The sequence below is a fragment of the Hyperoodon ampullatus genome, assembly GCF_949752795.1.
Source record: "Hyperoodon ampullatus genome assembly, chromosome: 11".
NCBI lineage: Eukaryota > Metazoa > Chordata > Mammalia > Artiodactyla > Ziphiidae > Hyperoodon > Hyperoodon ampullatus.
Genome location: NC_136924.1, coordinates 668076 through 686593, shown reverse-complemented (window position 1 = coordinate 686593; position 18518 = coordinate 668076). Strand labels below are relative to the sequence as shown.

The 18518-nt window shown below is 34.7% G+C and overlaps 1 protein-coding gene across 1 annotated transcript in view; it reads right to left on the bottom strand.

The window, feature by feature from the left end:
- Nucleotides 1-5478: 5478 nt before the first annotated feature.
- TRHDE (thyrotropin releasing hormone degrading enzyme) overlaps nt 5479-18518 on the bottom strand; it is a gene marked incomplete at both ends in the record, with an annotated part of 409908 nt that continues 396868 nt past the window's right edge. Inside the window, 3 exons of the mRNA XM_079715341.1 lie at nt 5479-5622; nt 11217-11298; nt 18096-18236. Coding sequence (XP_079571467.1) covers nt 5479-5622; nt 11217-11298; nt 18096-18236 — 367 coding nt within the window. The remainder of the gene's footprint in view (nt 5623-11216; nt 11299-18095; nt 18237-18518) is intronic.

Below are 18518 nucleotides of genomic sequence, written 5' to 3'. Positions count from 1 at the left end.
GAAAATTTTTATAGGCCACATGAAGTAACCTTGTTAAGAAATGAGTAGTAAACCAAAATGTACTAATTAACATTTTTCTCAAATTAGCCAATGACAATGAAAAAGTAAGCTAAGTATCTATTCAAGTCTTCTACAGAGACTGGTCTGTATGGATAATCATTATGTTTTCAGGCATGTAGGAGGCAGATTAAGGACTAATTTAAGCCGTATAAGGCTTGGGTTTGCAGGTTCTTGAATTCTCGCCAAAACCTACCACCAGTTACACAAGCTCATTACAACTCTTAGCTTCTGTCTCCTCACTGGTGATTTGGAACTGATGGTATTTCACAGGGTTATTAAATGAGATGATACCTACACAATGCCCAGCATTTAGGAGGCACTCAAGTTTTTGTACTTTCCCGATATTATAACTCATTTAACTAACACAGCACAAAAAATTAATTCTGATTAAAATGAAGAATGGGTCTTTCTTTTTTCTTAGTGGATTGGTACATGAACTGGGAATGTGCAAAAGATAAACATCTTCAATGTACAATCCTTAAAGTACTAAATATTCAACATAAAATCCTGTAAAGTGTTATGTTTTCAAAGTCTGGGTAAAATTATACTGCCTACCAGTAGGGCTATTTGTGAAAAACCTATTTTAAAAATAAAATTCATATACAGTATACATAAAATTAGAACATACATTTTCACCCTGTTTATTTTTAATATTTAAGACATTTTTTTCTAGACTTTGAAGTAAACTTTCATAAAATAAAATCGAAATAAAAGCTACTGGAGTACACTTTTGTTTTTTTCTGAACATAAACAATACATATTAAACAAAATACTAAAAAAAATAATAATAAATAAATAAATACTGGGTTAGCCAAAAAGTTCGTTCACGTTTTTCAAGCTTATGGAAAATCCCAAACAAACTTTTTGGCCAACCCAATATTTTAATTAAGAAAAGACCTTATTAATTCAAAGCAATCGAACTGAAAGTTACTGTTATGTAATTTAATTTTGGAATTCCAGGATATTTTGCAATAACATTTTCATACTCAAAAGTTCACATATACTATTTTGAACAAATACATTATTGCCTAGTACTGTATAAGAATTGTTGAACCTGTTTTTAAAAACATATGATTAACTTAAAATTAACACATTGTGAATATACAAACAATATGCTAAAACCGTTTTAGAAAACTTCAACTACTTTTACATAAGTAGGTTAAACATTTTTCCACAACTTACCGATATTATTAAAATGCTCAACTTTTCTTAAAGATAAATTCTATTCTAATTTATATTCCAACTATAAGTTTAAACTATGTGGTTTTATTATGCTTTCCAAATGTTACACAATTAAGTGCTGTGAAACAGTGAGAACTATCCTGAAGTACGACAAATATTTTGAGAATGAGTATACAAAAATAATGCCTAATATTATCTATACCTAAAAATTATTTAGTTCCTTTTTTGTAGTATGTAGTTATCTTTCATGTTGCCCTTATTGGTTCATTATTTCTCTGTTTGTTTCATTTATTGTGATGCAAATTCCTTTAAGCCTTGTTCATCCTTTCCTTTCCTCTCAAAAAGTGTTTTGTGAAATAAAAGGTGCTCAATAAATATGTTTAATTAAATTAAATTCTGTCAGTACATAATTAGCAGTGCCAAATGATAAAAATTCAGCTATGGTCTGTGATAAAGAAAAAAAACAGGTGTGGGAATCCTAATTTCCCATTATATGAGCTTTTTCTTTAATAAAGTATATGTGGTTACTTCATGGGTATATTGAGGAGAATAATTAAACTATTTTAGATTTCTGACTTCTTAGAAAAAATTCCTTAAAATTTAATAGCCAATAGATTTGAATTAAATATATTACTGTAAACTTCTTTAGGAATCCCTTTACTGCATCTGATATAGTACTACAGTTGCACGAAAATGGTTTTTGCATAACTTAGTCTGCACAGGTTTATAAACATTTTACTGAATATTACCTTCGCTGATTTAAATGGACATCATTTTATCTGTGGTCTGACCATCTGTTACTACAAAGTTTATCAGAGAAATCTGTGTGGAAAATAAAGCAAATTGTCAGTATTTTAAGGTCATATTTAAATAATGTTCAACAAAATATTTAAAAAAAGAAAACTATTATCAACGGGCTGTATTTTTTGTCCCAATATTTGGCTATTTACGCTGACCAAAGTGAATGCTGATGAACATTTCTTCTGGTTTGATATCATGCAAACTAGAAACACAGACTTTTTAAAAAATAATGTAACTATTGTAGATATATTTAATCAGTATTTTGATATTGCTTCTGGTATTTGGAAAATCTCCAGTTAATGCAACTGATAGAGGTATTTCAAACATGTCTTTCTATTTTAGTTGTAGGAAGGTTTTCTTGAAGATCTCAAGTTATTGTAATTGTTCCCAAAACAACAATCATGTAATTTTAAAAAGTTCATGTTGCTACTCTGAGTCTCAGTTTTCTCATCAGACTATTAGGGCTAATATAATTTATTATGTTTTTGAAAGTAGTCAAACGAAACAGCATATGTAAAAGTTCTTTGAAAATAAATGCAGTTTATACATATATGGTTTAATCTTAGGAACCTTGTAAGATTTTACTGTTATAATATTTGTAAGTTGCACTATCAAAAAAATCTCAGTCCTATGATATAATTATCCTAGAAATAATGTAAACCAAAGTGAGTTTAACTCCCAGGTAAAATCCATGTTATTGAAACTGAAAAATAAACCTAGCATTGTAGATATTAGCCTTAGAGGTTGTGCTTGCATATGTAAAAAAACTTTAAAGATTATAGGAAAATTTTAAGGGAAAATGTGTAAAAATGGGGAAAACTTTTTATTTACAGGTTACCTAGAGATATTTAATGCTTCAGAATATTTACTAAATATTCAGTAAATATTTAGTCCTTCCTAACTGAAACCAAGTTTTGCTGTTGTACATATAATGGTAATTTTTTAAGCCTAGATTTTGGACACTTTCAACTATTTGTTATTTCATGCATGTATATGATATGTAAAACAGATAAAGAAGAGAAAATAGATAAAAACTCTATGTAGAAAATAGAATTTTATAACTTAACTACATTTTACAGAATATTCCAAGAGCTGTCATTGGTCATTTTATTATTTTGAAAATATTACTTATTTAAACAACTAAAAAATGTTAATGTCTGATATCATCTTCAACATTGGAAAGGATAAGTTTTTGAAAAATATGTAGAACAAAAATTCCATCTCAATGCTATTGATACCACTATACTGTTGAACAAGTATTATATGAGGTATTGAACATTGCACATAATTATACAGTTAGGATTTGACATCATAGCTAAACCAGTTGTTCAAGGCCACTAAAATACTGAAAGAGGATTAAGATTATTAACAGTGCAGAGGAAAAGAAAACTATAAAAGCCCTTCTAATTCAAAGCTGGAAATGGTGATTTCATTCAAAAGAATGTCACAACTATTAAGAGTTTTCAGTAATTCACGACATAAAACAAGACATCCTCCTCTAATTTTTTATCTTTTCTATTACATGAATCCAATGGTGATACAGTACATGTTTTGAACCTGCATGACATTGTGATCTTTATTATTGTTATGTTTCAGAACTTACCCCTTAAGGGTTTCACACATATTTGAAATTATATTAAATTTCATCACTTCAGATAGGTGGCATGACTTTTAGATTTTATACTAAGCATTACTCTGTGTTATTAACAACACATAGAGTATCTAAAATTAATATATTAATTGAAGGGCTGAAAAATTTAGGTATGAGTAATACATATTAATTGCTAAAAAGATAAAATTCAACCTTAGGTGATCCTTGTTCTATGGATTATTAAATTGTTCCTCTTTATTACAAACCTAATAAATCTATGGCTCCAGTTTCTAAAATACTTACTTTTCCCCCCAATGTTCAGTGACTATTAGAGTTAGAACGTTTCGTTCAATGATTTGCAAGATGTAGAGGAGTGGAAAACCTCAGGCAAACATAAAGTGGTCCACACACATTGGCTTATGTACACTTAGTTGTATCTGCATTTCATAATGGCAAACTTAAAATATGTTCGTTTTTGAGCATCTAAGCAACGTTTGGAGAACTGGCGTACTGCGTGAGAATACCATTTAAAAACACTTGTGTTCCATAATACAGCCAGGGAAAGACTATTCAAAATTCCCAGGTAGAACAGAGCTGTCAATACTAAAGGAAAAGCTTTGCTCAAGAAAAGAAACTTTTCATCTTAACGAATGGCACACCTGGCATCAAAGGTCATAAGAATCCATTTGAGGTATGGTCGCTTAATGGGAGATTAGATTCACACAGACACAAAGATCAACACACAGGAAGAGTTTTTAACTCTCTGCACCACCCAACATGAGATGGAGAAACAAAGAAGATGGAAAAGAAACACTTTCTCAGCACTGATAATCATTAAGTATACATAACTGTTTTCTCCAATAGGAAGCTGGACCAAAATGATGACAAGAATCTATATTTACGATGTGAGGTTGCCACAGGAAAATTAGCAGAGCGTTTGTACATAAATTTTGTTTAAATTCATTTTTATGTATAGAATAGACCATTCAGGAAGTAGATGAAAAAATCTATGACAGTTGAGAAATTTAGTCAGGAAATTGTCAGGAAGGATAGTGTTGAGATAAATTCTTTGAAGCCTTTCCAAAGTTTGCATAAGTTTATAAAAAGAGATAAATTTTCTTTGAGCTGAAGAGAGTCTTTGCACAAATGCAGTGTACAACATACTATATACATATGGGGCCTCCCTATGTACATATACATATGCATAGACTATCTATATGCATTTTTTAATGTATACACAGCTTTAACTCAAAGAAAATGAGTTAGCAGTACAATAATCATTGAAAGACAATCCAAGTGCTGAAATAAGTGACACCAATCACTTAAAGGGCTATTTCACTTCTCACATTGCCCATGACTAAGAATATAATTCCCTGTTTTAGTTTTTCTTTCATTGCATCACTGATTGTCACAGATAATCTTTGTGCTTCTGCATAATGTCAATCCCAATGTAACATATATTCACATACAACATTGGACATTTTAAATAAGCATGCTAGAACACAGGCAGGGCCATACAACCATGCACAAAATATTCTGAATATGTTTTTTCCATACTGACTGCAACGTCAACATGCACCACTATCATATTTGGTCCTGTACAGTGAGGAATGTATAGCTGAAGCAGTCATGGCTAGTTGAACTTGCAAGAGTTTCTTTAGAGAAGAACACCCAGTAGAGAAACAAAACAGAATGAATGAAACAAAAAAATCTCCCCAAACCAAAAATTAAAAAAAAAATTTCCTCCCACACGTTAACACTGAAAATCTGGCCATTTTCCTCATTCCACACAAAGCAGGTCTTCTCACAAAATTCTGAGTCGAATTGTTTTTAAGAGACACACATTAGTGTCTCAGAGCTTTTCCTAACCATTGGAAAAGCTCATCTTGATAAAGTATTTTCCAGCGTACATTGGCTTCGACAGTTTCCACAGCTCTTGAGAAAGAGGCAGCAGCTACTCCATCATAGCTCTTCATGAAGTTCCTTAGCTGGAAATAGAAATATTAAAATAGTAAATGGACAGCATAAAGAATATGGTCAATAATACTCTAATAACTTCGTATGGGGGCAGACGGTTACTAGACTTATTATGGTGATCATTTCATAATGTATGCAAATGTCAAATCATTATATAGTATACCTGAAACTAACACAATATTGTATTTCTACCACGTTTCAATAAAAAATATAATTTAAAAATGGTAAATACACGTCTTCAAAATAACTCATGTCCAACACATATAAACAAGAATCTATTTGAAGAAAAGTGTCACAGTCACTACAGAAGGTATATTTAATATGTGGAATGAGCTTAGTAATGAAATGGAATAAAACAGATTGTGTCCACTAGGTGTAATGTAATTTTTTTTGGAACTGAAAGGAAAAAAAGAGTGGACATTACAGTTTAAATAGCTCCAAATTCAGCTTCTTGTTTCATAAATAAATATTAAAATAGACATATTTAATTTGTCTTTTCATAATAGGTTGATGGGACTGTGGTAAAGACTAGTTCTAATAACAAAGCTATCTAATGTAATAAATAGCCTTAAAATGAATATAAGGATTAAAGTTAACTTTTTGTGCTTAGAGAGAAAATTATTCATCTTCTCAAATAAATAGTATGAGTGCCTGACACTATCTTTGATAGCAAAGAAATATCAAAATTATTGGGCGGTGGAAAAAAAAGTAATGATGCTATGAAAAGTGGATGATAAATGACACTGCAATCACCTGAGCAACTAGATTTAGAAAGAATGAAGGAGGAATGTCGATTCATTTAGCTAGAGAATTTGAGCTTTAATTAAAATGTTATAATTTTTGAATGTTTTGTCATAATTTTATGGATAAAAATTTTTCTCTAGAGAGTCCACATACTCTGGGAATGCTCAAGGATTTTATTTCAAGATTAAATACTAGCAGTTTTTCTCTCTGTTTGATATGTCTTAAGAAACTGGCAACCAACCAGCAATTGCAGTGCTAATAGACATGTGAAAAATCAACTTGCAACACAGAAGTGTTATACTGTGTAATTAGTGTGGGGTGTGATTCATCACATGGTGGGCACCACATGGAGAATATGCCAGGAGAGAAATGTCATCAAGCTTGACTCAGGGATAGGGAGATACAGGGGCAGGGGAGTCATTAAAATGGAGTTAATTATACCTTTCTGAATTAATCTAGAAATTGGTTCATGGGTAGCTTGGTTTGTTTATGACAGTATTACTTTGATTACATGATACTGATGGTTTTTTTCAAAGTTTATCCTCTACTTTCCTACAAAACCTGGTGCCCTGAAGCATTAGCAGTGGATAACCATATCTCAGAGCTATGTTCTTTATAAGACTTCAAATTCACTATGCTTTAATAACATGCAAAATATTCAATGTATTATGTAACAAAGATTTATCAGTGCTATCCTTAAAACTGATCTGACACCTGACCAGATTTACACATACAAAAGAAAGAGGATGAAAGGAAAGACTAGAATTTATTGAATACCTTCAATATTCTGGCACTGTGCCACACACCTATACCTGTGACATGTACACATAGATAAAAAGGAAGTCTAATGAAAGCATTTGAATCATATTTTTAAACTTAACTGACTAATCCAGTGATTCATTTGTATTTATATATTTATGTTCAGATTCATTCAATCTATATTCCTAAAGCAACAAATAGTACATTTTAATCTATACTTTGAATTTTGTGTTTTATTACAAAAATATGTACATTACAGTGTACATTTGTACATTACATCTATGCATTACAGTGGCGTTATTTACATAATACAGGTCAATCAGGAAAACAAATTACAGCTACTTCTTTTAAACTATGTTCCACATTGTTACATATTTTCCTAGGCAGTCACTGAATGAATATGCCGGATAGTGATAAATGACCTTTGGCAACTTTGACTCTGTGGAGTGAGCTCTTGGCCTTTTGACGAGGTAGAAAGCCAGCCTGAACACATGATGTAAAACTCTTAAGTCTTCCTCAAAGGCAAACTATGGGATTGACTATGAATGTGTTATTGACACAAAGATAGTAGGTCAGGTTATCCTGCAAGAGAACTCTCAGTAGAAAATGTAACTGGGGGTTCTCTAGGGATTCATTCCTTAAATCACTATTTAAGTGCACTAAATACTTCCGTTGTGAGCTCACAGAGCTTGGGACGACTCACATGCATCTTACGAGTAGCTTATTCATCAGAACACATGTGGCCCACTTTCCATAGTTGTCATAAATTGATCTTATTATGCCTCATACTCCTCCACAACTCTTCTGGCGAACCTGTGGTCAGAGCAGCCATCTGACTGGTCCTGGGGCATGATCACAGCACCTTCCAGACCCCCGCCTCACTTTAGAGGGCATGGGGTAGATGGAAGGCATTTGGCATTCCAGTTTGCTTATTTTGGCAGCTCTTTGGTAGATGTTCTGCTGCTATTAGTTTTTATTATTGTGCTTCCTAAATATTTATGCCATCTTATGCTTTTATTTGAAAATGTTGCAAGTTTAGACATTTTTATAAAATAACATTTAGTAAGATGTCAGAGTTGCTTGTGTTGTTCCCTGTTCTCCTTAGCACAAAACTTCTAGACATGTTTGTTAATTTCCCTATTAAAAAACATTTTCATATTTGAAAAACATTTAGTATTTAGTTTAGACATTTTTATAAAATAACATTTAGTAAGATGTCAGAGTTGTTTGTGTTCCCTGTTCTCCTTAGCATAAAATTTCTAGACATGTTTGTTAATTTCTCTATTAAAAACATTTTTGTATTTAGTACTCTTGATTTAGGGTACTCTAGACCTTAAACATCACAAAATAATTTGTAAAGTGCAGCACACAATATACACTTAGTAACTATATAAATGAATCGAATTAGCTATTGCCCGATTATGAGGTTTATATTTTCAACATTAAAACTGTAGATGGGATGTCTGTAATGAACAGGATCTATGTTCTTTTAGATCAGTGTTGTATATAAGGCTCAAGCGGCCAAAAAAATGAGTGCTGGGGCTTCCCTGGTGGCGCAGTGGTTGAGAGTCCGCCTGCCGATGCAGGGGACGCGGGTTCGTGCCCCGGTCGGGGAGGATCCCACATGTCGCGGAGCGGCTGGGCCCGTGAGCCATGGCCGCTGAGCCTGCGCGTCCGGAGCCTGTGCTCCGCAACGGGAGAGGCCACAACAGAGAGAGGCCCGCGTACCGCAAAAAAAAAAAAAAAAAAAAGAGCGCTGAAGAGGATGCTGAACGGGCATTAGTATGGAAAAATGGCAAGGGCCTCTGAGGTTCCATGAGGTTGTACTTCCATTAGTTTAAAATTAAGGAAGTGATGTACTGTTTCATGGAGAAATATTGTTCAAATTGCTAGAGCTATGTAATTAGAAGGAAATTGCCAGTTTCAGGTACTAGAATGTAGTTTTGGGGAAGGGACCATAGAAAAATGTAAGCGTCTCTGCTGAATGCCCCTAAAGTTGATGGGGATCATTACAATCTCAAATTAGTTTTCAGAATTCATAAAGATGCCAATTCACTTTTGATCTATAAACTTTTGAAAATAAGAATATGCTACATCCAAAGGGAGCATATTGGTTTCTCTGCTTACGAGGCTCATTGGTTATGGGAAAATGAGACTGAAACTTCCTCAGTTCCTTTATATTTATGGAAGGGGGTTATCGGCAATACAAATTAACCCCCCGCCCACCCACAATCCTACAGTCGATGATTAAGTAATAAAAGTATGGAAAAGCCTCAGGCAGCAGTTGGTAAACTGGAAAGTCAGTGCAAGCATCTGTGTCATGAAGGGATTCATCACTCAGGCTACAGAGAGCCTGTATTGTGAAGCTAGCTGCTTTGCAGATAATGGACTAAAAGCCACAGTTGAGTTTCAGTTTTCAAATGGCACCTTTCATTATAGGGGTATCTTGGAACATTTCAAACGGCAATTAAGTCAAGTGTAAAAACTTAAATATGTAAGTGAAATATGTAAAGCAAAATGGTCATCATATGATAAAATCAATTTAAATATCCATTTAACAGATGTTTTTCCATGAGCTGGGTATTATACTGAAGCAAGGAAAACATGAAAGATAGAGTTAGAGAACAGAAGAAGAGGGAGAGAGAACAGGAGAGAGGCAAGGGGAGAGGAAGACGGCAGAAGGAAAGGAGCTAAAAGGAGGGCAGGGGAGAAGGGAGGAGAGGAGAGATCTTTCACGGCTGTGTTCACTTCAGTGACTGCACAGGTTGTCACTAAATGAGCCTTTCATTCCGATTATTGAATGTAAAATCAAAGAATTAAAACTACTTCATTTAAATACATAAACTCATTAACTTAATTTTCTTTCTTTCTCTTTCCTATGGATATGAAAGAATTCCTTCCCTTTTAGCTTCCTTTATTAAATATAAAAAATATAGTAAAACATGTGCTAGAGCTTTCAAATTCTTCAGCATTGGGAACACACATAGGGATAAAAATTGAATTTCAAATCATTACAATCAGAGACTTAGCTTAGCTTAGCTCATGGTGTGAAAGAATCCAAGTGAGTGCGTGGGGGATGACCATACAAAATTGGACAATATTAGGAGATATTAGGGATGGTGCCAGGGTGGATGCTTCTGGGAGAATCCTGCTCAATGGGATGAGCTCTGTGTCACAGAACATTGGGCATTCTGTCAGTGAAAACTGAGGAAACTGTGATTCTCAATCCCAAATCTCAGCTATATTTTATAATGGAGTTGAGCAGCAGACTAAAAAGCAATAAATGTTTGAAGCCCAACTCATTTTAATCAGTCAAATATTTTGCTCCTTCCTCCTACCTACTTAACCCACCGCCCATTTCATACCCCTAACTATTAGAGATGTGAATTAATGGTCACAAAACTAGCTGGTTTAAATTTCCAGAGACATAAAACAGAAAAAAGAAAATGTTAGATACTCTGCAAACTGGACACTAGTCCTTAAAAAAATAAGTTCAATTTCATCAATGAAATCCACTTGTGATTGTATCCAGCAGAATTTTAAATGAACTATTAATATCAATATATGTTGCCAGATACACTTCCATCCAAATGTATGAATTTATTCCATTTAACAAACCAAATAGCATGAAGCATTATTACCATATCCAATTGTCATTCTTTGTGTAGACCAGACCACAAAGTAATGAATCTCAAGTTCTGTACCTCAATAGCAACCTTGGTCCTCTGTATCCAAATACTGAGTCATTGTGACAGGATAGTTTTTTTGTTCCAAGGATCCCAAACTGGGTTCACAGAATCAATAGAGGGGTGGCTGATTGGATCAAAGATTTCTGGAGTGTATTTGGAGTCTCCCAACTTGAGAATCTTTGCATTCAAGCACCTCTCATGGGAATTCAATATTAAATACTAATATGTTAGAAATACCTTCGCAAATAATGAATGGTGTAAAGTCTTTAGCATGGGGGTGTGTGTGTGTGCGCACGTGCGCACGCACTTCAAAGGAATGGGTATGACTTTATTGGAAAGAAACGGTTGAAGTAAATGTATAATTTCATATCTTTATAAAAGAAAAGCATTAGAACTCATCTGAAAATATTTACCTCTTTCAGTTCACCTTCAGTATTAAGAAATTCTGTAACTCCACTGATAAGTTTGGAATTCAAAAACAATGCTTCTCCATACCTTGAAAGATTAAAAAAAGTCTTAATGTTAAAGCAGGCAGTAATTTAGGAAATACTACTACACATTTTTTTTTTTTTTTTTTTTTTTTTTTTTTTTTTTTTTGCGTTACGTGGGCCTCTCACTGCTGCGGCCTCTCCCATTGTGGAGCACAGGCTCCGGACGCGTAGGCCCAGCGGCCATGGCCCACGGGCCCAGCCGCTCCGCGGCACGTGGGATCCCCCCGGACAGGGGCATGAACCCGCGTCCCCCGCACCGGCAGGCGGACTCCCAACCACTGCGCCACCAGGGAAGCCCAACACATATTTTTTAAGAATCCTTCTCAAGGGCTCCAAGTGACCTGTGTTGTCTTAATGCCATTCAAGGCCATTTCCCTAGGGAGTCAGGGAGGTGCAAAGAGCTGTGGCTATGGGATGCCATCAAATGCATCCTGATTTGGCTCAGTGTTTCAAAGAGGTCTAAAGAGAGCCCTCTAAAATTATATTTAGGAATTACTATATTTCCAATATAAAGCTAGAGAAAGAAACATTTTAAAATTTTCAATTTTACTTTTTTTTTTTTTGGCCTCACCCCGTGGCTTGCAGGATCTTAGTTCCCTGACCAGGGATCGAACACTGCAGTGGAAGCACAGAGTCCCAGCCACTGGACTGGCAGGGAATTCCCTAAAAGTTTAAATTTTAAAGCAACCTAGATCACTGTAAGGAAGAAGGATCTTACCAAAAGAGATAGAACTGCAGGAAAAACTTGGGTATTAGCAGTAATTCACACAGATCCTTTGGTCTGGTTAGTCAAAATTGACATTGGCATTATCCTTTTTCATTCCTAGAAACTGAGCCAAATTTCTCAAAAATGCTCCCAAAACATTAGCATTTTCTCATGTGAGTTTTAAAATAAAACATCAAATTGTTCATTTGAATGTCATAATCTTTGTACCACAAGCATAATTACTTGACTCATGACCCAAGGCAAAGAACACTATGTATCAGTGAGTTGGAAAGATTTCTCATTTCATTTATTGTCTACTGTGTTAAGGGTACCTATCACAGGTTATCATATTCTTTGAAATAAAAAAAAGTACACTAAACTAAACTGGAGGCAGGATCAAGATGGCTGCGTAGAAAGACCCTGAACTCACCTCCTCCTATGACATGCCCATAATACAACTATATAAAGAACTTGAGAACAAATTATGTATCCATTCATGATAAAATCCCTCAACAAATTGGTATAAAGGGAACATACATAAACATAATAAAGGTCATATATGACAAGCCCACAGTTAACAGCATACTCAATGGTGAAAAATGAAAGCATTTCCTCTAAGATCAGGAACAAGTCAAGGATGCCCATTCTCTCTACTTTTATTCAACATAGTATTGGAAGTTCTTGCCACAGCAAACAGACAAGACAAAGAAATAAAAAGAATCCAAAAAGTGGAAAGGAAGAAGTAAAGCTTTCACTGTTTGCCGATGACATTATACTATATGGAAAACCCTAAAGGCTCCACAAAAACAAACAAACAAACAAAACCTATTAGGCTAAATGTTCAATAAAGTTGCAAGAAACAAAATTAATATACAGAAATCAGCTGCATTTCTATACACTAATACTGAATTATCAGAAAGAAAAGTCAAGAAAATAATTCCATTTACAACCGCATCAAAAAGAATAAAATATCTGGGAATAAATTTAACCAAGGAACATGAAAGACCAGGTACTCTGAAAACTATGAAACACTGATGAAAGAAGTTAAATGCAACATAATTAAATGGAAAGATATACAGTGCTATGTATCAGAAGAATTAATACCGTTAAAATGTGCATACTATCTAAAGCAATCTACAGATTCAGTGCAATCCCCATCAAAATACCAAAGGCATTTTTCACAGAATTAGAACAAATAATCCTAAAATCTGTGTGGAACCACAAAAGACCTTGAATTGTCAAAGCAATCTTGAGAAAGAAGAACAACACTAGAGGTATCACAACCCTAACCTCAAACTATACCACAGATATAGTAATAAAAACATATGGCACTGGCACAAAAGCAGACACGTGGATCAGTGGAAAAGAAATAAATCCATGCACATCTGGTCAATTAATTTGTGACAAAGGCAGCAAGAATATACAATGGGGGAAGACCAGTCTCTTGAATAAATAGTATTGGAAAACTGGACAACTATATATAAAAGAATGAAAGTGGACTATGTTCTTATATGATATACAAAAATAAATTCAAAATGAATTAAAGACTTGAATGTAAGACCTGAAACCATAAACCTCTTAAAAGAAACCACACACTCTGTGACATACGTCTCGGCAATATGTTGTGGATCTGTCTCCTCATGCAAGGTCAACAAAAGCAAAAATAAACAAATAGGGCCACATCAAGCTAAAAAGCTTTGGCACAGAAAAGGAAATCATCAACAAATGAATAGGCAATCTACTGAATGGGAGAAGATATTTGCAAATGATATGCTTGATTATGGGATACTATCCAAAATACATAAAGAACTTATAAAACTCAATATAAAAAAACCCATTTAAAAAATGGGCAGAGGACTTGAATAGACATTCTTCCACAGAAGACATACAGATGGCCAACAGGTACAAGAAAACATGCTCAACATTGCTAATCATCAGTGAAATGCAAATCAAAACCACAATGAGATATCACTTCACACCTGTCAGAATGACTATCAACAAAAAATAAAGAAATACCAAGTGTTGGTGAGTACACGGAGAAAAGGGAACCCTCATGCACTGTTGGTGGCAATTTAAATTGGTGCAGCCCCTATGGAAAACAGTATGGAGGTTCCTCAAAAAAATGAGAAAACAGAACTGTCATACGATCCAGCAATTCCACTCACGCGTATTTTTCCAAAGAACACAAAAACACTAATTGGAAAAGGCATAAGCACCCTTGTGTTCACTGTGGCATTATTTACAATAGCCAAGAAATGGAAGCAGCCTTAGTGTCTATTAACAGATGAAAGGATAAAGAAGATGTGGCATTTATATATACAATGGGATATGACTCAGACAAAAAAAAAAAAAGGGATCTTGCCATTTATAACAACAAGGATGGACCTAGAGGGTATTATGCTACCTGAAATAAGTCAGATAGAGCAAAACAAATATTGTATATTTTCAGTTATATGTGGGATCTAAGAAAAAAAACAAATGAAAAAATATAACAAAGCAGAAACAGAGCCACAGATACAGAGAATTAGTGGTTGTCAGAGGGGAGGAGGGTGGAGTGAAGTGAAGGGAATTAAGAGGTACAAATACGAGTTACAGGGCTTCCCTGGTGGTGCAGTGGTTGAGAGTCCGCCTGCCGATGCAGGGGGCGCGGGTTCGTGCCCTGGTCCGGGAAGATCCCACATGCCGCGGAGCGGCTGGGCCCGTGAGCCACGGCCGCTGAGCCTGCGCGTCTGGAGCCTGTGCTCCGCAGCGGGAGAGGCCACAACAGTGAGAGGCCCGCGTACAGCAAAGAAAAAAAAAAAAAAAAGAGGTACAAATACTAGTTATAAAATAAATAAGTCACAGGGATATAATGTACAGCACAGGGAATATAGTCAATAATATTTTAATAACATTGTATGGTGTGTAATTTATAAAACTATGGAATCACTATGTTTTATGCCTGAACTGTATTGTAAATGAACTACATTTCAATAAAAAAAAAAAAAAAGTACTCTAAAGATAAGATTATGAGGTTTTTTTTTTTTTTTTTTTTTTTTTTTTTTTTTTTTTTTGCGGTACGCGGGCCTCTCACTGTTGTGGCCTCTCCCGTTGCGGAGCACAGGCTCCGGATGCGCAGGCTCAGCGGCCATGGCTCACGGGCCCAGCCGCTCCGTGGCATGTGGGATCCTCCCGGACCAGGGCACGAACCCGCGTCCCCTGCATCGGCAGGCGGACTCTCAACCACTGCACCACCAGGGAAGCCTGATTATGAGTTTTTGAAAGTAGAGGTCCAGTCATCACTACAAGAGGTTTTCTAATGCTGTTCTTACCTGTGGGAACTTAAGTAATTTAGCTTCTGGAACCTCAGTTTTCTCATCTGTAAAATGAGGGGAGCTAAACTGTATGACCATCCTAATTTGCTGTAATTCTAACATTGAACTATTCCATGGGAAAAGTTATATCAATAAAATAAAATAAATCAACATTCAGTAATAATATAAGTAATCATTAGTGATCAATATGTGGTTACAGAAATGGCCTACTGTACAGGAATGAGAATAATTCTTCAAAGAGTGTTTTGCTTATGCTTTGCTTGCAGTTATGTGAAGAAGAAAAAGGCACAATCTTTTCTCTGAAGGTAATATACTATCTAGTATTGTAAACAAATCATTCCCAGTTATTGTGGCTAACTGTGGTGAAAATAAAATTATACAGTGTTCAGAGAAATTCTCTTTAGCTGCGGGGTCTTCAGAAAGGCTTCCGGGAGATGGTGCCAGATAGATTAAGTATGGAGTAGTTCAAATATCAAGGAAGAAAGTAATTTTAGGCAGAGAGCCAACATAAACAAAGGCAAGGAGGTGTGAAACAACATGGTGTATGCCGACGACTACATGCATTTGGTATTGAGTGTATAAATTGTGAGGCTGAGGATAATAGAATAAGAGATAGGAGGGTTAGGAAGAGAGGAGCTTAGATTTTCAGTGTGGCACAGAGTACTGAAGGTTTTACAGCAGGAAAATATCATTTTTGCTTTTCAGAGAGATACTTGGGACAAAGGGAAGATGTATGTGTGTGATTGTGTATGTGTGTGTGAGTATGTGTATGTGTGTGTGAGTATGTGTCTGTGTGAGTGTGTGTGTGAGTGAGTATGTGTATGTGTGTGGTGCTGGTGGTGGTAGATGTGAATATAAAGACAGGAGACAGAAGGCTATTGTGAAGAGTACTGGCAAGAGATAAGAACCTTCACTAGGGCAGTGGTAGCAGGAAAGAGAGGAAGAATTCAAGAAACATGAAACATTTAGGAATTGTTAAATTATAAGACCTCAAGCCTAACTGTTACATATGTCAAGGGAAAGGGAGAACCATATGTAGATTTCCAGGTGCCTGGCTTGAGCAATTGGTGGATGACCATATATTTACTGAGAAAAGGAAGACAAAAGGAAAATGATGATTTACCCCAGTAGGGGATCTCAACAAGAAACTGTCTATCATAGGGTGAAGCTTAGGTGAAATGTCTGAGTTAGAGATGTAGATTTGGGAATGGTTCAAGCCACGAGATTTGATGGCAACTAAAACCAGGGAGAATCTGCAGGGCAGGAAGCAAGCAGAACCTTGGACAGTTTCCCCATGAACTTTCATGTTCAAAGATTGACAGAGGAGTAGAAGAAGGAGGAGACAGTCCTATTTGTCAAGATACACACTGCCCTGTCTGTAGAAACGCTGAAGTCTCAATCTTCCTACCTTTTTTTTTTTTTTTTAAGTAACAGACTTTAGTTTTAGAGCAGTTTTAGGTTTACAGAAAAATTGAGCGTAAAGTTGAGTTTCTAAATGCCTCTTCCTCCCTCTTCAGAGTTTTCCCTATTATTAATGTTCAGTTAATAAAACAAAGAGGTCATTAGACTGAAGTGGTTTTAATGCTGTCTCAGTCTTTCTACCTTTTGATTAGAGATCATGGACTCTCAGTGAAACAAAACAGGCATATCAGGAACCAAACATTTTTTGGTAGGGACTATAAACTATATATGCATTACACTGAACTCTGATCTACAAAACCACTCCCTAAAGAAACTGTTTATTTGGTAGATATTTGATACTTTTTAAAGTGAAATACTTGTTTATATATATATTAATTCCACCTTGTGTCTGACTATTCATTATACTATGTGCATGACAGCAAAGCAAGCTCTAATCTTTCAAACATTCCAATTTCTGAGCTGAAAGTACTAAGGAAAAAAATGTGCTTTCTAGGTATAACAGTGCTTTCTAACAATGAAATATTTATAGATAGAAATATGTTTTAATATGACATATCCATTCAAATTGAACTCATTATACAAGGTCAACCAATAAAAATATGCTTTTAAAAAATAAAGTTTATACACCAGTTTTTAAGAGATAGAACAGTAGGTATGTTGTCTGGGGACATTTAAGTTGGAGAACATGCAGGATTTACATGCTTTATGATGAATTTAATTTTAAAATACCATAGAGATTATTAGAGTAATAAATTAACATTTATTATAATATATTTAAATACGTAATGAAATATTTTCCAAAATTGAGGCTGAATTATTCTCAACATGAAGCAAGATGGCTCAGGAATAAATTCTACTGTAACTAGAATACAGACATTCAAATATTCCTTCTCGATATCATGGTTTTATTTCAGGTGTTTTATGATATGTATATTTTTTAAAGAATTTAAACAATTCTACAGAAGTAATTAAAGTTTTCTTGTTATAATACCATTACATATGATTCATAAATCATCTTTTCTACAACACACTCAGGATATAGGGTTTTAATGATATGATTCCTTCAACCTAAGACAGTTTGATAGATCTTCCAGGAAAGCTGCAATGCTAAACCTTTTCACTCTGCACATTTCCATATATAATTGTGGTTATCAATCTTTAACAAATGAATAATGTTATAGAACTGTTAAATTAATTCTGAGTTTCACAAGGGTGGCAACACCCATCTTGGCTGACTACTTCAAAATCTAATGCTATTATCTGGACCTTGGTTCTACCACAAAAAGTAGGGCTTTTATCTCTCATATGTCACCTTTGACTTACTCACTCCAGTATGAATGATTGAACTCTTATTTTTACCTGGTATTTAGTATCTTCCATTTATCTCTAAAAAATTTCCAGGCAAGGTCTCGGCCATGTGGATTTCGAGCTACATGGATTATCACATCAATTGCATCTTGATCCAGCACCACTTCAGAATTCAGTGATAGATTTAGAAGCCTTTAAGAATAGAATTGTGGGGAAATTTTTAGTCCAATAACAAAGATTTTTTATAAACTTACCAAAATTACATGATTTAATTTATCACAGTCTTCAAAGAATAGTCCAGTGTAAACTTTACTAAAAAAATTTTATCAATAGAACAATTTTGTTTTTATAAAAGGAGGAAGATCAAATTCATAGTATTGTAATTAATATATTAATTAAAGTCTGAACAATCTTGTGGGTGGAGAAATCATAGTTTTTGTTTGATGATGCAAACTCACTTTAAAAATTCTTTTT